Source organism: Gracilinanus agilis, chromosome 2 (assembly GCF_016433145.1).
Source record: "Gracilinanus agilis isolate LMUSP501 chromosome 2, AgileGrace, whole genome shotgun sequence".
NCBI lineage: Eukaryota > Metazoa > Chordata > Mammalia > Didelphimorphia > Didelphidae > Gracilinanus > Gracilinanus agilis.
In genome coordinates, this window is record NC_058131.1 from 237081154 (window position 1) to 237105705 (window position 24552).

Genomic DNA, 24552 nt, shown 5'->3' on the forward strand with positions numbered 1-24552 from the left:
CCCAAATGAAAATTTTTTCCCAGAAAGTTAGACACTCAAACGTTCTTCCAGAAACTGCAGAGAACCGAGGATGGGTATAGAACATCCCCTTTCCCAAGGATTTTTTCCCATAAATTGTATCCAAAATAAAGATCACAAGAACTGGGCTTAAAAGGACTTTTTACCGGGTGTACCAATAATCAGTGCAGATTTAAGCTATTAAAGCTTAATAAAGTTTAATAAAAGTATTAAAGTTTTAAGCTGTAAAAGCTTAAAACCTCACTAAGAGTCTTGAGAACCCTGTGTTGTTGTTACTGTAGTTGTTGTTCAGTCATTTCAGGCATATCTGACTCTCCATGACCCCATTTGGGATTTTCTTGGCAAAGATACCAGAGTAGGCTGCCATTTCCTTCAGCTCATTTGACAGATGAGGAAACTGAGGCAAACGGAATTAAATGAATTACTCAGGGTCACCCAGCTAGTAAGTTTCTGAGGCTAGATTTGAACTCAGGAAGATTAGTCTTGCTGACTCGGACCTGGCATTCTGTCTACAGCCTCGCCTTGCTGCCCCTGAAAAACCTTATACATTTTGTTGTCTGTAAGCCATTGATTTATTGAATTCCAGCACTCAACGGGACCTCAGAGGTCATCTAAGATCATATCTACCTGAAGTACAAATTCTTTCTATAAAGTTCCCAGCAAAGAGTCATCCAGTCTTTCCCTGAACACACAGAGAGATCAATGCCTTTAGAGGTAGATTTTACTTCACTTTTGGGTCACTCTAATTCTTGGGAAGTTCTCCCTTATATTGAGTTGACATTTGTCTTTCTGTAAGACAAGTTTACTTCCCCTTCCACATGATAGCCCTTCACATATTGATTGTTTTCCTGAAGTCATGTTTAAGTTCAACCCGTAGCATACCATTCTTTGTTTTATTTTCTCCATGAATTTTTCTCTAATGTTAGCAATATGTATCTTCTTTCACATGAACACAAATAGGAAAATATGTATTGCATGAAAACACATGTACGACCTATATCATAATCCCTGCCATCTTGGGGAGGGAGAAGGGTGGAAGGGAGGAAGAGAACATGGATCACAAAATGTTAGAAAACAATTGTGGAAAAATGCATCAACATGTAATATGGAAAAATTAAAATTAAATTCAAGATGTAATTTGGATGCAGGATGGAAGTGGGCAAGAATATACAGATGGCCCCTTGCGTGTTCTCCATGTTCACTTGTATCTCCTTGGCTTCATCTGTACCAATTTAAAAAGTAAACATTTTACTAAAACTTCAAAATACACCTGCTGAACTATTGTCACTTTTTATCACCAGTTGCATGATCTTAGATAAGTCACTTCAGTCTCATGGAAAGAATTTCATTATCTGTCAAATAAGGAACTCTTGCTAAGGCAAAGTCTCTGAAGACCATAAGTTTTAGGGAAGGTGCCAGTCTGCACTGGTAGGAGGAATTTCCCCATTAGAAGCACCCCAAACCAATTAAATCAAAGGTCAAAAAAAATTTTAAGGTACTTGAATTAACTAACAAGCCCTCTCCATTTGTTATCCAGTCATTTCAGTCATGTCTGATTCTTTGTGACCTTTTGTCACAAAGTTATGACAAATGTCAACTAAGTCTTTGTGACTTAGGTGTTTCTTAGCAGATACTGGAATGGTTGGCCATTCCTTCTTTAGCTCATTTTACAGATGAGGAAACTGAGGCAAATAGGGTGAAGTGCCTTGCACAGGGTCACACAGCTAGTAGTAAGCGTCTGAATTCATATTTGAATTCAGGAAGATGAGTCTACCTAATTCCAAGCTCAGTGTTCTGTCCACTGTGCCACCTAGCTGCTCCTTTCTCTCCATTATTGACATACAAATAAGTAACATGGTATGGTAGCCATCTCTGCTCCATTCTTTCTCCTCGTCCCATCATACCATCCTACTACACTCCCAGAGCCAGTCATGCCCATTTCTTTTTGTAGCATCCTCAGACTTTACTATTTAGCTTTAATGTAACTAGCAGAGATGTGACTATCTAAGGAAAGAAAGAAACAAAGTGGCATAATGCACAGAAGAGGACAGAAACTTGGAAAATTATCTGTTGAATTTAATATATACTTTTTTTAAACCCTTACCTTACATCTTGGAGTCAATACTGTGTATTGGCTCCGAGGCAGAAGAGTGCTAAGAGCGAGGCAATGGGGGGTCAAGTGACTTGCCCAGGGTCACACAGTTGGGAAGTGTCTGAGGCCAGATTTGAACCTAGGACCTCCCGTCTCTAGGCCTGGCTCTCAATCCACTGAACTACCCAGGTGCCCCCTTAATATATACTTAAAAGGAAAACCAATCTATAAGCAATAGGGATTCAATTTCATGTAAAATATCCATTTTCTGTTCTACTTTCTACACTTGTTTTATTTTGTTTTTAAGCCCAGACTAAGAAAAATCAAAAAAAGAAATAAAAAGAAAGTATATAAAGGCTCTTTCCTCAAACTTTCTCATTCCAATTGCTTTCTATTCCTTCTCTTCATCTCTCCCCTATTTTTGATTGGCTTTGTCTCAGAACCACAAGAAAAATCATCGCGTCACTTTTCCCTGATCTATATTGGAGATATTTCCAAGTCTCTAATCATTTTTTGTGGCCCTCTTTTAGAGTCCTTGAAATTTTAGCTCCTTCTTTGAGAGAGAAAGAAGAAAGTATCAGAAAACAGTTTTCTGTGGACACTTAGCTGATGTGGTAGGAGCAAACCCTTTTCTTAGCCACAGGTAAATGCAAGTAGAGCCTTCCATACCGTTAGACCATCCTGAGAGTTAAAAGTGTCTGCAAGCAAGAGGACCCCGAAAGCCTCTGTAACATATTCAGTCACAGTCTTCCGCTTCTTCTCCAGAAACTTTTTCCTGATAAAGTCTCTTAATTTGGAGATTTCTAGAATTTATAGAAAACACAATTAGGAATACCAGCAGAGCTTGCTGAATAGAGTCCATCTTAGAATTAGGAATAATAATAACAATAATAGCATTTATATAGCACTTTAAGTTTTACAATTTTGTTGTTGCTCAGTTGTTTCAGTCATTTTAACAACCCTCTGACATTGGTGTTATTTATTATCCCTATTTTGTCATTCAGCCATTTCACTCATATCCAACTCTGTGATCCATTTTGGGTTTCTCGGCAAGGTTTGCCATTTCCTTCTCCAGCTCATTTTACAGATGAGGAAACTGAGGTAAATAGGGTAAATGGCTTGTCTAGAGTCACAGATAGCTAGTAAATGTCTGAGGTTGGATGTGAACTCATAAAAATGAGTCTTCCTGACTCCAGGCCTGGAGTTCTATCCACTGTGTCATTTAAGATGCTGTTACCTCCATTTTATAGCTGAGGAAACTGAGGCAGACAAAAGTGGCTTGCCCAGAATTATACAGCTAGTGTGAAAGAAGCTAAGGTCCAGTGCTCCAATCACAACAACACCCAGAGGAACATAAACCCAAGATTGGGAGTCTTGTGACTCCAAACTCAATTTCAAAATAACCTCTGCTTCCCAGAGGTAGGAGAGGCAAAAATCCCTGAGCAGGAAGACTCTAATTGATAGACCCAACTCTGTCCTAAATCTCCACCAGATCAGAATTCATAAGATATTATACCCAGTTTCATTTCAAAGAGGGCAACGTGTAATAATGGAAAGTACCTTGGCTTTAGGGTCTTAGAACCTGGATTCAAAGACCACCATTAACACTATTTCTACAATCTTGGACAATTAACAACTTCTCAGGTACTCAATGTCCTTATCTGTAAAATGAGTGGAATGGATAAGGTGACCTCTGAAGTGCCTTTTAGATTCAAATTGATTATTTTAAGAAGACATAAGCAACTAAGAGTCTTGATACATATGGCCCTAGACCAACCCAAATGGTGAATACCAGTCTTATTTGCCTATCCTTTTCCCAAGCTAGGAAATTCATCATACGCAAGTAATGAAATAGTTGGAGAGCTGGGTGGTACAATGGCTAGAGTACTAGGTCTAGAGTCAGGAAGGCTCATCTTTATGAGTTTAAATCAGGCCTCAGACACTAGCTGTGTGACCCTGAGCAAGTTGCTTTACCCTATTTGCCTCAGTTTCCTCATCCATTAAATGAACTGGAAAAGGAAGTGGCAAACTATCCCAATATTTTTGCCAAGAAAACTTCAAATGGTGTCACAAAGCTGTGACTGAAAACAAGTGAACAATAACAAAAAATAAATAGTTAATTCATTAGTTTAATTATTTATTAAATGCCAACTTGTTCAGGGGACTGGACTATGGACCTGGGAAGGTACAAGGTTTAAATCAGATATGATCTCTATCTTTATGCAATCAATAATCTAGATTAGGAGCTGTCGAACCATGGCCCACAGGCCAAATTCAGTCTGCTGTCTGTTTTGTATGGTCCAAGGGAAAACTTGCTAGTCTTTTGGCTCTAAAACCAGTATATTCTTTCCATCGTTTCCTTGCCCCTAACCCAGCTATGCTAGGATTGTAATCTCAAGTTATTGTGGGAAATGATACAACAGCAATGCAAAAATATATTAATTTTTGTCAATAAGTGAAGAAGCTAAGACATGATAGTTTGATGAGATAATATGATAAGAGAGAGGGAAAAAAAAACACTGAGTCAAACTTAACCTAGGTAGGTTAAGAACTTGAGAAAAAAGAAGGGAAAAATTTCCTGTTACCAGTCTCTTCCTCATTGAGTAACTCCTGCCGCCAATACTCCTGAGCACTGACTGTGTATACCAGATCTGAAGCTTCTAGAATCTTGGAGTCAGTAGGCAATATTCTCTGGAATGAAAGAGATACACACTGAATACATTGAATCAAGAAGCCAATCAATCTTACAAGACACTCTAGCAAATCCTAACAGACTCACTTCTCTGAGAGACAAATAATGATGGTATTAAAGATGTATTCAAAAGCTGATGCCAATAAGCAAAGTGTTCATGGATCAGACTTATCTGGATATATTTCTAATATTTCACGTGATTGATAAATATTGAATCTTTCTGTTGAACTGGGTAAAAATTTGTTGGGCTTAGAAATTGTACTTTCAAAGTACTTTCCTTCTCCACTCTTAAACTCCTTCCCATTTGTTTTCCCAGACTTTGACTTCCCTCCCAGATGATTAGAATCCACACACGGATTTTTAGAGAAGCTGGACCTCTTCACAAGGATGGGGCAGTTAGAGTTTCATCCCAGTGTAAGAAATTTTGAGAGTGATAACAACACCATGTTGGGTGCACTTCTTCCCCTCGCCAGCTCCCCTCATGCCAGCAGTGGCATGCTATTTCTCTCAGTAGCCACCCTTTCAGAGTGTAGAAATCTCAAGGTATGCCCAGACTACACTTCCTCTCCCAAGGAAAGAATTATATTCTGACAGAAAAGGTCTACCAAATTCTCTTTCTCTAGTTATATATGCCTGAGGCTTACCCTAGCTATTGGGCCATTTAGCCAAAATCAGGCACCATCATTCCGCTAGTGGCAGCTAAGCCATTCTGAGTTGCTGGCAGAAGGTCTAAGAAAAAATAATCAATCTGCATGAATATGACTGGTCCTGGGCAACCTTTCCCAATGACAGGGAATGAAGTTCAATCATGGAAGAGCATGGATGCAGCTATGGGGACAAAGCAAGAGGCAACATCTTCACTGCTCTCATCCCTTTTTAGTTGCACCCTGGGTCCTGGGTCTTGTCAATGTGGAATCTAGAAACCTCAAACTTGTAACCACATGGGATCTGAACCCCAACACCCCCAAGTTCAGTGAGCTTGAAAGTTGAAGACCTCAAGGTTGATCTTGTCACATGAGCAACTTCACAAATTTCAGACTAACAATAGACTTTAAAGTATTTTAGGTGGAGTTAGCAGTCTTAATCAGATGTGAAATGCCCTCCTTTTGCCCTGGTAGTTTCTCTCTTGGTGTCAAAGTCCTTTCCAAGGTAGTCTAGTCCTTGCTTGGATCTTTCCCTTTTGAGTCATTGTAAAGCATCAACTTCTCCTGGATAATCCTGTCTTGAACTTCTCATTTCTTTGTAGCCATTATAAAGCTGATCAACTGTACTCTCCCATCCTCAGTTCCTTTAAAAGGTATATAAGTTCCCCAAATTCTTTTATTCCTTGGAGCAGTTAATCTAACGCTGTTGGCACTCCCAGGGGTCAGTAGCCAGAATGGCCAGAGTGGCCAGTCTCAGGGTTCCCATGTGGAAGCCTTGAGGAAATGTACCAAACCCCTCTCCTAATTAAAGATGTGGTTTTTCCAACTATTTAATAGTTCTGTGTTTTTCCCAGTTTAACAGTCTAGAGCAGCATTGGACCCAAGCTTAGACCACTCATAGATACTCAAAGGGAAGAAAGCATTCCATGTGGGCTCCTGATTGCCTTCCCTGGAGAGACCAAAAGAAGCAAGGTTGTGCACAATAATCTAAGTGAGATATAGGAGAGAGTAGAGAAAATACAGATCAGTGCGGCTGAAGTGCAGCCATTTCAAAATGTTCCCTGGTTATCTGTTCTCCTATAGAACACAAATAATAATAGTTAGTATTTATTGAGTGTCTAGTATGTGCCAGGCACTATGCCAAGCACTTTGCAACTCTTATTTCATTGGATACTCAAAACAAACCTGGGAGGTAGGTGCTATCATTATTCCCATTTTACAAGTATGAAAACTGAGGCAAAAGTGACTTGCCCAAGATCCAGTAGCTAGTATCTACATTCAGATTTGAATTCAAGTCTTCCTGACCAGAGCCTTGGCTCTCTATCCACTGTGCCACTTAGCTAACTTTGAAAACCTCAAAAAAAAGATGGGCTGATCTGACAATGTTACACCAGCACTGAAGATAATGTAAAGCTATTTATTTTTTCCACTTCATTTATTTGTTTGTTTAGAATATTTTTCCATGTTTACATGATACATTTTCTCTTTCTTTCCTCTTCCCTCCTCCCTCCCAGAGCCTACAAGCAATTTTACTGGATTGTACAAATGTTGTCATTTGATACCTATTTCCATATTACTCGTTTTTAAAAAAAATTTCTTTTAATTAAAAAAAAACTATTTTTAAGTTTCCTCTAACCAAGTGTAGATAAAGCTCCTAATGCTCATCTCTGGTGTATGGCCCCAGGAGTATTTCTCTCAACCCTTTCCATCCCCTTTTTTTTTAACCCTTTATCTTCTGTCAATACTTTGTATTGGTCCCAAGGCAGAAGAGTGGTAAGAGCTAGGCAATGGGGGTTAAGTGACTTGGCCAGGGTCACCCAGCTAGGAAGTATCTGAGGTCAGATTTGAATCCAGGTCCTTCCAACTCCAAGCCTGGCTTTCTATCCATTCTGTTACCTAGCTGCCCCTCTCTCCATCCCTTATTAACTTTACCTCTGAATGACTAGTGTTATAATAATACTACTCTACTAGATGTATGTAGATGAAGTATAGAGAGAGGATGAGATGACACCTCCCTCCTTTATAACAGTGCCCAGGTAGGATCCTTTAGGTCAATGGATGATATCCCTTCAGGACCCACCTAGGGTTAATTGATATTATATAATGGGCTCTTTAGCTGGGAAACATTGGAATCTGACTGCGTCTCTCCCTTCCCAAAGAAGCTTTGAACAACCACTTCAGGAAGGTACTTTAAAACTTTGATTGTATATAACAAAGGAGGATAATGGGATTGGATAGAGGTATTGGGAGACCCTAATTAAATTGATAATGATGAATCTCTAAACTGTAGGCAAGTAAATGAATTAAGATGATTAGCTTCTCTCTGGTCCAGCCTGGCCACAGCCAAATCAGAGTAGGCAAACTGCTGTTGATGTTTCAGCTTCTTCTTTACTAGATGATATGCCTAACCAGTTTGAGATATCCACCCCTTTCCACCCTCTTCTTCTCCTGCCCACTTCCCAGATCCCTCCTGGGCCCTGGGAAACTTAGATAGCTAAGATGATTGACTTCCTAATATCTAGGGGCAGTAGAATCAGAGATGGTGGTCTGGGTACAGGTTGTTGATGGCACAGGAACAAACAGGAGGAGCTTGCAAGGTTGAGTCTGCAAGTCTCAATCTCACAAAAGACCAGGATCCACTGATCACGGGTCTCAGGGAAAGAAAAGGAACCCCTGCCAGGGTGGTTTTATGCCCCCCCTGGGCCAACTGCCCTCTCCTGTGTCCGCATGCCTCTCTGGGAACATTCCAACATCCAACGGATCCACCTGTCAATCAACCATGTGGACTCCTGGCTCCCAGAGATTCAATATAACACTAGTCTTACAAAGTCCTAAAATGATGGTAAATCTCATACTAGAGACTTTCATCTAAGGCTATGGGACAAGAACACATCTATATTTTGTATTTGATTCTTCTGGAGATCATGTATCTTAATGAACAATGGCTAAGCCACCAATGGGCCACTGTAGCTGTTGTAAAGGATGGCATGCAATACAAAGTTTGGACAGGTTTTCAGTAAGCAAAAAATATTCCTTCATGATACCCTCTATCCCACCTCCCCCCACTTTACCTTTAAAAGAAATATTTGAGGGGCAGCTGGGTAGCTCAGTGGATTGAGAGCCAGGCCTAGAAACGAGAGGTCCTAGGTTCAAATCTGGCCTCAGACACTTCCCAGCTGTGTGACCCTGGGCAAGTCACTTAATCCCCATTGCCTAGCCCTTACCACTCTTCTGCCTTGGAGCCAATATACAGTATTGACTCCAAGAGGAAGGTAAGGGTTTAAAAAAAAATATTTGGGGAAAATATCCTAAATTAATTAAAAATAAATTTAAAAATAATTAAAAAGAAAAGAAATGTTTGGTTGTTACAAAGGAATTGTGAGTCAATGTGAATTCCCCCAGTATATTTATTTCTTCTCTGAGACAAGCCTATAGAGACTTGAGGGTAAAGTTGTGTGTTCCCTTGCTACTAACAGCTTTTTCAATCATTTCCACATAGTCCCATAGTCTTGCTGCTACAAATAAAAGCAATAGCCCTCTAAGGAAGAGATTGTTTTGAGAAAAGAATGAGATATCCACAGGATATCAGGGTAGGGGAAGAAGGTGTTGTGTTGAAGAAGGATTATTTTATAAGGGAGAAAAAAACACAGACAATATTGGAACTCACCCTCAGTTTTTCCTTGAGAGTCCTGCTATTTTGTTGATTCAAAGCTTCGTTTCTTTCTAATATTGCCTCACGCTGACTGTCAAACACCCACTAGATGGTTAGAGGAAATGAAAGTATGTCAATAATCATTATTGTAAATAATTATAGGGTAGTATTTATTATTTATATTGTTTTATTTTTATATATCAATTAATGTTAATGATAATATATTATTAATTATGTAATTGTGCTATGTGGTTATAAATACTATATTTAATAATAATAATAATAATAATAACAATAATAATATTAGGGGTATGTCAGTAGTACAATGAATGGGCCTGGAGTCAGAAGACCTGAGTTCAGATCTAGCCTCAGACATTTACTAACCTGGACAAGTCACAACCTCTCTTAGCTTAAGGTTTTTCAACTGTAAAATGGGGATAATCATATCTGATACAGGGTTGTTGTAAGGATCAAATGAGATAACATACTTTGAAAAAATAGATAAATACTAGCTATTGTAATTATGTTAAATAATAATGGCTACCAATTTACATATTATTGTTAAAGTTATTGCAAGGTCACATAGTTAGAAAGTATCTAAGGGTGGATTTGAACTCAAGTCTTCTCAGTATTCTATTCTCTGAGCCACAGCTGCTCTTTTGGCACTAAATCAAATCCAAAATTGAAAAGAAAGGGATCTGGGGCAGATAGGTGGCTCAGTGGATAAAGAGTCAGGCCTAGAAACAGTAGGTTCCAAGTTCAAGTTTGGCCTCAGATACTTCCTGGCTATATGATCCTGAACAAATCACTTAACCCCAATTGCCTAGGCCTTACTGCTCTTCTGCCTTGAAATCTTGATATTTGTATCAATTCTAAGACAGAAGGGAAAAAAAGAAAAGAAAAGAAAAAAGAAAAAGAGAAAAGAAAAGGAACTGAATTTGCTCCAAAACTGAGTCAACAAATGGAGTCAGCATGGTAATTCAATTGCTACCAGTACTTGCTGTTTTAAGTACATTTTTATACATTTTTATACCTACACCCTATATGGTACCTGACTCAAAGTAGATATTTAATAAACAATTGTTGAATTGCTTTGAATTATATGAAGGTTTTCATTTGAAAGGAAATAATTTATACTCACATATTCTCCTTTTCTTTCCCTAGAAAAAAAACCACACACAAAAGAAAAATCCATTTAGTGACACATTATGGTTTTTAGTATGTACTAAAGTAATAACTTGGCAGAACTCCTGGATTTTGAATAAAAAAAAAAACGTGAGTGCAAATCCTGGCTACCTGTACAATCTTGGGCATATAACTTAAAGGCTTTGGGCCTCAATTTCCTTATCTATAAAATGAGAGGATTAGTTTAAAAGCTCCCTTCCAGGTTTTTATCTGTGATCCTAAACAAAGAAGGACAAACTCCTCCAACAGGAAAGACCTCAAGAGACCAAAAACTTATCTTCTGCCCCATTTGGCTCTGGATAAACCATAAGCTATGTCCTTTAGATTGTAAGCTCCTTGAGGGCAAGGATTGGCTTTCTTTTTATTAATTTTATCCCCCAGCTCTTAGCACAACATCTGGCATGTGGTAGATGCTTAAAAAAATGATTATTAGATTGAACCCAATGTGACTATTCTTTCTTTTCAAAATACTAGCCCAGGGTCCTGATGACTAATGTTATGTGCAGTAGGGGGCTAAGGATGCTAGTGATGGTTGCTCAAAGGAGAAACCTTAACCACAGCTAGATGTGAGAAATAAGATTTGTTCCCCTCACCAGCTGGGCTAAGCCTCCTTTAAAACTGAAGATTCTTTGCTAACCACAAGCCTTAGAAACAAGTCCAGGCAGGCAGTTGGGTAGGAGTAACCAGGAAGTAGAAAGTTAGTTCCTGAAACCTTAGGTTGAAATGAAGGATTACCAATGGCTTGGAAATGGCTATAGCCAGTTAGAGATGTTACCAAGATCTAACTACTTCAAACTAGATATTGTCACTAAAGGTAAGATGTTGGCTTTCAAAGATTATTATAGGCTTTAGGATCAAACTGGGTTTATATGATATCAAACTAAGGGTAGGTAAGAGGGAGAAGGAAAGTGGGTGATGGAACCCTAAATGATCTTGCCTAAGTATTAAGACTAAATAATTATTATATTTTTTTAAACCCTTAACTTCTATGTATTGGCTCCTAGGTGGAAGAGTGGTAAGGGTGGGCAATGGGGGTCAAGTGACTTGCCCAGTGTCTGAGGCTGGATTTGAACCTAGGACCTCCCTTCTCTAGGTCTGACTCTCAATCCACTGAGCTACCCAGCTGCCCCTAAATGATTATTGAAACACAAGTTGTTCCCTAAGGTGCAGAGTATGGGAAAGCCTTGGGGGTCTCTTCCCATCTCTGTTGCTGCTTGTTGCTGAGCCCAGAGGCTAACAAGCCCCTGGGTCAGATGCTATTGTTTTCCTGAAGTTAGCTATATACACTTGCTTGATTTAAAGATTGTTGGCTATGCCAATAAGGTGTTAATATGGCTAGCAATAAGGTTGTCCCTACCTGCCTGCCTAATCAAACTCTCAAACCTCCTGGGGGCCCACTTTGCCACCACCTCCCTAACCCAAGGAGTAGAGAGAAAGAAGTCCCTCAGGGGTTTGTGGACCTCAATTTATACCCTGTCCTTAACTTAATGTCACCAAGGCACATGCCCTGGGGTGCTTTGCCAGGTTTTGTGTTCCAAGATGGCAAACTGCTATTTTGTACCTACAGAAAATGGCTGCTCTTTTCTGTATATCACACTAAAGACACTATAAGAAGCTTTGAGAACTTTAAAAAAGTTATATAGAAAACTTTTAAAAAGTTGATATAGAAAAGGGTGAGTATAAAAAAGCAGTGGAGTTGGAGATTAGGAAATATTCCCAAGAAAAATATTATTTAGAATGTGGAGCAATTTGGATCTAGTTGAGCACAAGAATAAAAGGAAAATTTAAATGGGAAGCAACTATTACTCAGAAGTAACTTCCCTAGTCATGGATATTACATTTTAGTGTCCATATTATTTAGTAATAGGTTCCTAAAAAGCTCTATATAAATAGTGTTTGGAAAATAATATTTATATTGTGCCATATGGAATAGAAATTCTGAACTGAAAAAAGCTTCAGAAGGCTTACATGAATTGATGAAAAATGAAACACACAGAACCAAGAGAGCAATTTACATGATGATCACAATAATGTAAAGGAAAAGAACTTTGAAAGACTTTAGAATATGTTAGAATATTACTGTAAGATATTTCTTGACTTCTCAGAAGGATAGAAGGAAGGAGATCATTTGGAACTGAAAAATAAAAATACAAAAAATTCAAAATAAAATTTTAAAACTACGATCCTATGAAAAAATTATTTCATTTTGTGCTCACAACCCTGGGAGGTAAATGCTATTTATTATCCCCACTTTACAGATGTGGAAAGCGAGGCAGTCAGCAGTTAAAAGGTTTACCCAGAGTTACACAGCTAGTAGTGCTTGAGGCTAGATTTGAATGAAAGTCTTCCTTACATGGGGACAGTTAGGTAGTAGAGTGGATAGAGCACCCTTTTCCTGAGTTCAAATCCCACTTCTGACACTTACTGGTTGTGTAACCACTTACTGGTTGTGTAACCCTGTATGAATAAGGACAAATCACTTAACCCTGTTTGCCTCAGTTGACCCATCTGTAAAGTGAGCTGGAGAAGGAAATGGCAAACTACTCCAGTATCTTTGCCAAGGAAACCCCAAATGGAGTTACAAAGAGTCAGGCACAACTAAATATGATTGAACAACAACTTAACTCTAAGACTATCCATATTCTAAGCTCTATCCACTGCACCAACTAACTGTCAAGTGAAACAAGGAGCATCAGAAAAACAGTTTGTACACAATGAGTACAACAGTGTAAATGGAAAGAACAATTGAAACTCAATTTTGCTACAATATAATGATTAAACTTGACCCCAAAGAAGAGATTATTGTTATATTGTTGTTATATGTTGGGATATGTACTTCCCTCCCTTCTCTACAGAGATGGGAGACTACTAGTTTGGAACAATTCATAGAATTATATCTATAATATAACATGCAATATGTATTACAGGTGGACTTGAGTCATTTGCTGTTTAGGATTGTTCAATACTTTAACATCTTTTTTAGCTTTTTTTAACAGTTTAACATTTTATTTAAAATTTTTGTCTTTTTGTTCTTTGTTACAAGGGATAGCTCTTAGGCAGGGACATAAGGAGAGTTATATTAGAAAAGGTAGGTGATATAAAAATATAAGATAAAAAATTTTTAAAAGACTATGAATCCACATAAAAATGTTCTTAATTACTCTTGATTAGAGAAATTCAAATTAAAACAACTCTGAAATACCATCTCACATCTATCAGATTGGCCAATATGGCAGTAAAGGAAAATAATAAATGCTGGAAGGGCATGTGGGAAAATTATGACATTAACTAATGCATTGCTGGTAGAATCGTGGACTGATCCAACCATTCTGGAGAGCAATTTGGAACTAGACCCAAAGGGTTTTTTAAATTGTGCATATACATTGATTCAGCAATACCATTACTAGGTCTATATCCCAAAGAGATTTTTAAAAAGGGAAAAGGTCCTACATATTTTTAATAGCAGTTCTTTTTGTGATGATAAAGAATTGGAAACTGAGGGAATGCCCATCAGTTGGGGAATGGCTGAGCAAATTGTGATGGAATATTACTGTGCTAAAAGAAATGATGAGGATGATTTAAGAAAAACCTGGCAAGACCTTCAAGAAATGATGCAAAGTGAAGTGAGCAGAACCAGGAGAACATTGTACACAGTAATAGCAATAATGTATGATAAACATTTATTAATGACTTAGCTATTCCTAGCAATAATCCTTAAGGATTCATAATGAAAAATGCCATTTGCCTGCAGAGAAAGAACTGATGGAACCTGATTTCAGACTGGGACATATTATATTTCAGTTTATTTTTTTCTCTGAGTTTTCTCACAAAATGACCAATATGGAAAGACATTTTACAAATCAGAGAGCTTATCATCTCAGAGAGGGGGGAGGTGAAGTAGGGAGGCAGGGGGAGAATTTGACTCAAGCTTTTTTAAAAGGTTAAAATTTGTCTTTCCACATAATTAAGGGGGAAAATAAAATATTTTTAAAAAAAGACAATTCAAGGGAGAACTATATTTGGCAAATGAGAACCAAAACTGCCAAGAAGAGCAGACCCTGGGAGGCCAGCTGAGAAAACTTCTAGCAGAGACCTTTTTTTTTTTTTTTTTTGGCCTAGTGGAAAGATGAGGGAAAGACTCAGAGAAGAGAAAAGTCATGGAGACTGTAAAACTTTGGTCGCACATGCCTCATTACTATTGTATTCTTTGTGCCCACAGATACTATATGTATTTTTTGGAGAGGTACCCTGTGCTTATGGGGAAAAGATTTCAAACACTTTGTCATTATCTTTTTTACTATGCCACCTTAGTAAATGCCTCTGCTAGGGGTAAATGGTTGATCATATAGATCAATTTAGGGCTTTAGCTATCATTTTAGAAACAGGTACCAAAACCTGTTACTCTTAGAATTTTAAGTAGTTGCCCCACTCAGAAGCCAACCTGCAAATCTTTAAGTACCAAATTAAAGAAACAATCTACATAGAATACTTAAAACACATAGGGCACTAGATCTGGAAAGAATCCCAAGAGATCACCTAGTCCAGTCCTCCCCTTTTTATAGATGAGGAAACTGAGATCTAGAAGGCTTTAAATGACTTCCCCAAGGTTACCATGTGAATTAGAGATAAAGCAGCAACTAGAACCAGATTTTCTAAGTTATTTAACTACTATATTTTACATGTTTTAGCAGCTTTTTCTCCCCAAAATTTAGAGCTACCTTAAAGAGTATCTGGTCCAACCCCCTTCCTTTCATTTTGTAGGTAAAAAAAAAAAGCCCAGAGAAGCTGTCACTTGCTCAAAATCACACAGCCAGAAAGGAGCAGAGGCAGGATTCAAATTCAGATCCTCTGAATTCAAACCCAGAGTTCTTTTCATTGCATCTCACTGACCCTCCAAAGAGGTGTAAGTGAGCCTCACGAAGGGAAACCCAAGATCATACCTTAAATATTCTGGTAGGTGAAGTTTATCAGACTTTGTGACCACCAGGGCAATTTCTTGGCAGACTCCTCTCTGGCAAGCTTTGATACTTTCACAGAGAAGCTCTTCATGGATTTTCCCCCCAGAAATCTTCTCAATGTCGCTGATCACCCAGATCACAGAACATTTATCAATAGTCTAGAAAGCACCAACAACAGATAATACTTTAACAACAAATGTAAAACACAAAAAGTTAGTTTTGAGCAATATCCAGGAGTCCAGAAAGCTGAGTCTGAGATTCAGACCTATATCCATGGAGATGCTGAAGCCAATTTATTAGATTTTCATTGTGAGCATTCACACCTGGGAAATCATCAAGGCTACAAATCAGGGCTTTGTTTATTATTTTGTTGCCTGTATAAACTTAAGAGTGACAGAGTAAATGTTCATAAGGCAGATGAAATTTAAAAGTGTGCCATGCAAATTTTGCCCAGGGAGATATAAAACTGTGTATACTGTTAGATCCAGCAATACCACTGTTGGGTCTACTTCCCAAGGAGATCAGGGAAAAAGGAAAAGAACCCATATGTTCTAAAATATTGATAGCAGCTCTCTTTGTGGTCGCACTGGAAATTCAGGGGATTCCCCAACTGGGGAATGGCTGAATAAGTTATGTTATATGATTATGATAGAATACTACTGCATCATAAGAAATGAAAAGCAGGGGGCTTCTAGGTAGCTCAGTGGAGCTTAGAAAGCCAGACCTACAGATAAGAAGTCCTGGGTTCAAACATGGCCTCAGACATTTCCTAGCTATGTAACCCTGGTTAAGTCACCTAATCCCTATTGCCTAGCCCGTGTTGCTCTTCTACCTTGGAAGTGGCATTTAGTATCAATTCTAAGGCAGAAGGTAAGGGTTTAAAAAAAAAAAAGAAAGAAGGAGCAGGTTAATCTTTTAAAAACTTGGAAAGGCCCACATGAAATAATAAAGAGCAAAATAAATAGAACCAAAAGAAAATTATATACAACTACAGAATTAATACTTAATAACTTGTGAATGGCCATCTCCAGAGAAAAAACTGATAAGAAACATGAAAGACATAATTTATATAAACTATTTTTTTCAGGTGATACCTTCTATGGTGCAGGGAGAAGAGGAAGGAGATAAGATATCTTTAATGTAACCAACAAACAAGTTAATTAATAAAAATTAATTAAAATTTTAAGTGTGTCTTGCACACATTTTGGGTTTTTGTTGTTTTTTCTTAAAGAACAATTGTTAAACAATTATCATCACACCCCTGGTCCTTTTATATATATATATATATATATATATATATATATATTTTATTTTTTTTTAACCCTTATACTTCGGTGTATTGTCTCATAGGTGGAAGAGTGGTAAAGGTGGGCAATGGGGGTCAAGTGACCTGCCCAGGGTCACACAGCTGGGAAGTGGCTGAGGCCGGGTTTGAACCTAGGACCTCCTGTCTCTAGGCCTGACTCTCACTCCACTGAGCTACCCAGCTGCCCCTTTTATATATTTTCTAATTTGTATTTGTGTCCTTGTGAGTCTCTCACATCTTCTATGAGATGAAATACAGACTATCCTATTCTTGTAACTATTTATTACCTTAAATACTCATAAGGGAGCTGATGACCTACTACCTACTACCTTGTAGAAATGTAGACACAAGCTTGAGGCATCTGAGAGATGCAGTGGATAGAATTCCTAGGCCTAGAGTCAAGAAAATTCATCTTCCCAAGTTCAAATCTGGCCTGGATAATCCTAGACAAGTCACTTAACCCTAATTGCCTCAGTTTCCACATTTGTAAAATGAACTAGAGAAGGAAATGGCAAATCACTCCAGTATCTTTGCCAAGAAAACCGAAAAAGGGATCACAAAGAATCAGACATAACTGAAACAAGTGAACAACAAAGACTTGACAAACTAGATATATGACATAATTGAAGATTTTTCTGAGAAAACTCTGGGTGGGAGTATAAAGAGACAAAGAAAGTAACATTGTCATGGAGTGATATCAGAATTTAGGCATCCTTTATGTTTGTGGGAGAGGAAGGTAGGAAGGATTATGGAATCACCGAATTTAAGAGTTGGAAGGAACCTGAGTAACTATCTAGTCCAAATAATACATAAGAGAGGATCAAGGCATTATTGAGGTGGCAAAGCAACAGATAGTCTGAAATGCATTATTGAGCTAGCTTTCTCAAGTAAAATGAACAGACTTTGACCGATAGATGAGGAAACTGGAGTCCAGAGAAGAGTGACTTGCTCAAGATCTTATGGGTAGTTTTGGACTAAGAGGTATTGAGCATGGATAAGTTGCACCAATGCCAAGCTCAGCAGGAGAAGATGAGAGAGAGAGGATTGAGGCAGGGATGGTCTCCTGTCTGAATCTCAGATCACATTGGTCAGAGGAAAAGCATTTATAACTCAACATCTAGCTGATATCCCCAAACCACAAGTATGCTGAGCAGCAACAGTTCAAATGCAGTGTGGTCAGGCCTGGAGAGTTCATTCAGACAGTCCTTGTTGGGGCATTTTTCCCCATCTGGATCAGCTTATTTTTTTGTTATTAGTGGCCTCTGAAAAACTACTCTACTGAGTAAGGTAAGTGCTCTATTTGGCTGTATGGTCAAGCCAAAATAACCACAATACTGGCATAAATCAGGTGCCCTCCCTCCAACCTACCCTCAGCCCTGGAATGCTCTCTCTTCTTCTTTCCAATTCTTGGCATCCCTAGGTTCCTTCAAGGTTCAACTCAAGGACCATCTGAAACCCAATTTCCCTAAACTGATAGTGTTTTTAGGTGAGTCACTTCAGTTCTCTCCCGGTTCCATGTTCCTCATCTGTGAAATAAGGAATTTGGATTATATGACCTCTAACTCCCACCAGAAAAAATTTTTTTTTTGCTTTTGTTGTTCAGTCGTTTCAGTCATATTTGACTCTTTGTGACCTCATTTGGGGTTTTCTTGGCAATGATAACTGGAATGCTTGCCATTTCCTTCTCTAGTTCATTTTTCAGATGAGGAAACTGAAACAAAGAGGGTGAAGTGGCTTGCCTAGGTTCTCGGCTTCGCATATATTTTGTATTCACTTATCTATGTATTTGATTCCACCTAGAGACAGCTAGATGACCCACTACATAGAGTGCTGAAGCCTGGAGTCAGGAAGATCTGAGATTAAATCCTTTATCAGATACTGACTAACTATATGACCCTGAGCAAGTCACCTCACTACCATCTGCCTCAGTTTTCTCAACTCTAAAATGGAGCGAATAATAGCACTTGCCTCCCAGGGTTGTTGGGGGCAATCAAATGAGATAATATTTGTAAAGCATTTAATATTGTGCCTGGCACATACTAGGAGTTTAATAAATGTACTAAAAGAAGCTCAAAAGCTTCTTTTAGTAGATAGGATTTTAGCCCAGATTTGAAGGAAGACAGGGAATCAAGAGGATAGAGATAAGGAGAATCAGCATTCCAGGCATGCACTGGTAGAGGGACTTTACTCACCGGGAGTTCTTTACAGCAATGAAATTGCCAGTCCAATCCCTATCCACACAGGGGCATAGATATATACAAATATAACTGTATATATATATGTATATATATATATATATATATATATACACACACACACACAGGCAAATATTTGAGTGTTTATATATGTGAGGGTGACTGTGTATATCTGCTCTATATGTGATATACATAAAAATGTGTCATAAATGTTTCCATATATGTCACATCTCATGTACACATCTATATGCCAAGTATGTGTGTGAAATAAACATACAGATAGAGACACCTTCACATGTCACACTAAAAGTGGTATATATACAACTCTATCACATAGATATCAGATATATATGCCCCATTTATCCCATAAATATGATGTAGATAAATATATATCAGATATACGTACCCATATATTTCACACATAAAGGTGATATATATGATATATACCCCCATATATATTACACATAAATGTGATCTATATTTAGATCAGATATATACATATATACATTATATGTGTGTGTGTGTATGTTACCTGTGGAAGTTATATATAAGTATATATCAGCTATACATACCTATATATGTCACATATAAAAGTAATATTTTAAAAAATATATTAGCTATATACATCTCCATATATCTCATAAATATGATATAGATAAATATATATCAGTTATACATACCCATATATTTCACACATAAAGATGAGATATATATGATATATACCCACGTATATATTACATGTAAATGTGATCTATATTTAGATAAGATATATACATATATGTTACATGTGGAGGTTATATGTAAGTATATATTAGCTATACATACCTATATATGTCACATATAAAAGTAATATTTAAAAATATATTAGATATATACATCCCCATATATCACATATAAATATGATCCAAATAAATATTTAGGATATATACACACCTATATATCATGGTGATATATAGCAATATATCACATGTATATCAGATATGATATATAAACATATCAGATATGCACACCCATACATATCATATAAAAAGTTGATCTATATAAATATATATCAGATGTATATGTATCAGGTAAACATACCCACATATATTTTATACAAAGGTGATTATGGATATAGATAGTTATCAGGCAGCTAGATGGTGCTCATCTTCCTGAGTTCAAATCCAGCCTCAGACATGTATAGCTGTATTATCCTGTACAAGTCACTTAACTCTTTTTTTGCCTCAAGTTCCTCAATCTATAAAATGAGCTGGGAAAAGAAATGGCAAATCACTCCAGTATCTCTGCCAAGAAAACCCAAATGGGATCATAAAGAGTCAGGCACAACCCAAAAAAATGAACAACAAAAATACATAAATATATCACATATAGATCAGATATATACATCCTTATATGTCACATTTAAATGTGACATACATGTATTAGATCCTCCCAAATCATGTATGTATAGGTGTTTTTTATATATATATAAGATTTAGGGATAAGAACTGAACCTATGATTTCACTGGAAGAGGGCACACTTTCTATTAATGCCAGCTGGCACCTTCTCTGTTAACTAATCTAATGGCAAAAATTTGGAAACTGAGAGGGGTTCATCAATTTGGAATGGCTGAACAAGCTGTGATACATGGTTGGAATGGAAAACTATTATGCCATAAGAAATAATGAACAGGATAAGTTCAGATAAACCTGGAAAAGCATATATGAATTGATGCAAGGTGAAATGAGCAGAACCAGAACAGTGTTTTCAGTAACAAAAATATTGTATGATGATCAACTATGAAGGAATAAACTATTATCAGCAAAATAAGGTTCCAAGATAACACTAAGGTACACATGATTTAAAAAAACTACTACTCATAACCAAAAAATGAACTGTTAGAATCTGAGTGCAGATCAAAGCCACCCTTCACTTTATTTCCTTCATGAGTTTTTTAAATTGTATATATCAGTGATTCCCAAAGTGGGCGCCAACCCCCTCCCCCCCCCCCGTGGGTGCTACAGCGATACGGGGGGGGGGGTGATGGCCACAGGTACATTTGGGGGCGGTGAATAACTGTAAGGGGGCGGTGATAGTATGTGACGGGGGTGCTAAGTAATATTTTTTCTGGAAAGGGGGCGGTAGGCCAAAAAAGTTTGGGAACCACTGGTATATATGATACATATCTTCAGTCATGACATAGGGAATATGGAAATGAGTATTGCATGAAGGCAATGTTATAACCTATATCAGGCTATTTACCACCTCAAGGGTGGGAGGGAGAGAATCTGAATTACAAAATGTCAGAAACAATTGTTAAAAATTGTTTCAACTAGCGGTAACAGGTCTTAAACTGTACTCTAAAGCAGTGATCTTCAAAGATTAGGGATAAACGATCTCATCAATCTAGTGTTTGATAAACCCAAAGCTTTGATATCCCCAGCTTTGGGGATAAGAAGTCACTATTTGACAAAAACTGCTAGGAAAATTGGAAAACAATATGGCAAAAATTAGGTTTAGATCAATATCTTGCACCCTATACCAAGGTAAGGTCAAATAGATATATGAAAAAAAAATTGTTTCTACAAGTAATTGAAAAACATAAAATTTAAAAAAAAACAGTTTTCTCATCTGTATTCAATTACCTGAGTGCTCAGATACCTTCCAATATTTTATAGTTGACAAGTCTATGCCAAGGGTAATGCCTCCCAATATTACTGTATCTCAACAATTCTCCTACTCTTACTACCCTACCTTCTGTTGCTCTGTCCTTCATTCCTGTGTGTCCTAAGTCTCTGGCCACTCTCCTGGGAGTTCTTTTGCCAGACACTCCCTTGTTGCAACATCCATCTTCTTTGGGAAGAGCTTCCTCCTTGTCTACTTTGTTGCTAACTCCTAAATTCTTCTACCTTCTACTATCTGAGCTTACCTCCTGGCTGTGGTTCACTCCATCACAGTCTCTTGGCATGTGTGTAACGTTATTGCTCCCAGCTATTTACCCTATGTAATCCCTATCTATACCAGCACTAAGCTGAGTACTCAGAGGTCAGAATGAAAAGAATATCACTTTATGAGCACATTAAAATTCCTTGATCAAAAAACAAAGCACCCTTTGAGGTTTGAAGGAAGAGGCATGATCAAAGAGGTTGAAAGAGTTGAAAAATAAGAAGAAATTACCCTTTTCCACATTTCATCTATTTTACTATTAAAGTCGCCTGTTCCAGGAATGTCTACCAGCACCACACCTTCTGGAATCACTTCTGACCTGGGAAGAGTCACTTCTACATATTTGATCAGGGGCCATATTTGGGTCCTAACTGGTCCCCCATCTGTATTCCTCATCTGAGTCCGGATGTAAGGGTCCAATTTTACAGAGAGTTCGTTTGCCTAAAAAAACAAAGAAAGAAGTATAATGTCCATATATTCCACAGTCCATCTTTCCCTGGAATTAATGGTTATTTATTTAGATGTGTCAAAAGAATATCATCTGTAAATTATATGAGGCAGGTATGAGAAACACCAGTCTAGCTACATGACTTTGACCATTTCATTTAAATTTTCTCATTCATTTTATTTTATTTTTCAATTAATAAGCATTTATTTTCTTTCCTTCCCATTCCATGCCCAATTCAAAAGGAAGAAAAAAAAAGGAAAACAAAACTATTTTAACAAGATATGCATAGATAAACAATTAATTTCTATGCTGTCCATATCCAAAAATGTGTGCCTCATTCTGTATCCTGAATCTATCGTTTCTCTTTCAGAAGGTGGGCAACATAGTTCATCATCATGTTCAGCCACTGAGTTGATCAGTTATTAAAGTTGTTTATCTCTACAATGTTGTCTTTTTTTTTTTTTTTCATAAATTGTCCTCCTGGTTCAGCTCACTTCATTTTGTATCAGTTCATTTAAGTCTTCCCAAGTTTCTCTGAACCTATTCCTTTTGTGATTTTTTTATGGCACAGTATTGTATTCCATGCCCTAATTTGTTTAACCAGGGGATGAGTATCCCCTAGTTTCCACTTCTTTGCTACTATAAAAACAACTCGAGTCACTTAGCCTAACCTAGAGACCCAGTACTCTACTTGAGCCTTAGTATAGCCCCAACTACAAGAGAGCAGATCAGACTTAAGGATCTATTAGAATTGTAATTAGCCTCAAGGGTGTTCCAGAGCCAGGTAAAATACATTGTTTGCCATGCTGTTGCTACATAAAAGTGATATCACAGAGAATATTCACATAGTAAGAAAAGAGGTGAAATTATTGAAGGAGATAATTAGGTTTGCCACAATTGGGGCCTTAAATTAGTTTGTGTTGTTTCCAGAAGTCAGCTGGTCTAAGTAATTCTCTGAGGTTCAGGAAAGGAGGGGCTACATTCAATGGTGTGCTGGTATATGTCTAACACTTAGCTATTCATGAAGTCCTGAGTTCAAATTTAGCCCTAGACACTAACTGTGTGACCCTGGGTAAGTCACTTAACCTTGTTTGCCTCACTTTCCATCATCCGTAAAATGAATTGGAGAATAAAATGGCAAACCACTCCAGTATGTTTACAAAGAAAACCTAAAATGGGGTCACAAAGAGTCAGACAGGACTGAAACACTGAAATGACTGAATAATTTGGGGGGGTATATACAACACATTTTTAAATTCAATCCACATTATTAACATTTTTTCTATCACTCTCTTAAGTATCAACAATCAACAAAACAATAAATCAAGCCCTGATTTGTAGTTTACTAATTTCTGAAATATAAATGCTCACAATGAAATTTTAACAATGGACTGATTGTTGTTTGGGTTCCTGAGAAGTCTTAGAAAGAAATGTCTTTAGGTCAGTTCTTTGGTATTCTGTTCGGCAGGAAGGATGCTGGGGAGGCCATTCGTTACTGTGTTTCTCCCTCCCCGGTATCTAGTATCTAAGGGAGTGAATCTGGGAGGTCATTTGTGGGAAAATGACTTATTCTGTGATTCCAAGGCAATTCTGGACCAGGCTAGAATATCTCCCTGATAAAGTGAATGTCTGGGACTCTACTCAATTACCTCAGAATGGGTTTGAACATCTGTAACACAATCCTAAAGTCCCTTCCAGTTCTATAAATCAGTGACTCCATGATCACAAAATCATAGAGCTCAGGGACCTCAGCATCATCTAATCCAATTCATTCATTTTACATTTGAGGAAGTTGAAACCCAGGAAAGGTAAGTGGTTTGTCCAAGATCACAAGGGTAGTAAGTGTCACCAGAGGGATTTGAATCTGGTCCTCTTTAGAGCCTATGCTTAACTTATTTATATTTTCATAATAAGAATTTTCTTTTTTTCCTGTGACTGATATGAAAATTCCAGTGCCCGGGATGACATTGATGATAAGAATTTGCATGCCATTCTTAGTCTTATTGACATTTATTAAGTACCTCCTATGTGCCAGAGACTGAGCTAAACACTGGGGATACAAAAAGAGGCAAAAGATAGTCCCTGCCTTAGAGGAGCTCATAATCCAATGGAGGAGACAATATGCAAACAATTACATACAAACAAGCTACATACAGGATAAATAGGAAATAATCAATAGGAGGAAGGCACTAGAATTAAGAAGAATTGAGGACCTCATACACTTCCTAGCTGTGTGACCCTGGGCAAGTCATCTAACCCTAACTGCCTAGCCCTTACCACTCGTCTGCCTTGGAACCAATACACAGTATTTATTCTAACACAGAAGGTAAGAGGGAAAAAAAAGGAAGAAAGAAAGAAAGAAAGAAAGAAAGAAAGAAAGAAAGAAAGAAAGAAAGAAAGAAAGAAAGAAAGAAAGAAAGAAAGAAAGAAAGAAAG

The 24552-nt window shown here is 37.6% G+C and overlaps 1 protein-coding gene across 1 annotated transcript in view; it reads right to left on the bottom strand.

Moving 5' to 3' along the window:
* Positions 1 to 24552, bottom strand: part of NUGGC (nuclear GTPase, germinal center associated) — an 85850-nt gene that overhangs the window by 34434 nt on the left and 26864 nt on the right. Inside the window, exons 4-9 of the mRNA XM_044659606.1 lie at positions 21900 to 22109; positions 15224 to 15399; positions 10240 to 10258; positions 9114 to 9203; positions 4696 to 4801; positions 2780 to 2913 (exon numbers count right to left, since the gene is read on the bottom strand). Coding sequence (XP_044515541.1) covers positions 2780 to 2913; positions 4696 to 4801; positions 9114 to 9203; positions 10240 to 10258; positions 15224 to 15399; positions 21900 to 22109 — 735 coding nt within the window. The remainder of the gene's footprint in view (positions 1 to 2779; positions 2914 to 4695; positions 4802 to 9113; positions 9204 to 10239; positions 10259 to 15223; positions 15400 to 21899; positions 22110 to 24552) is intronic.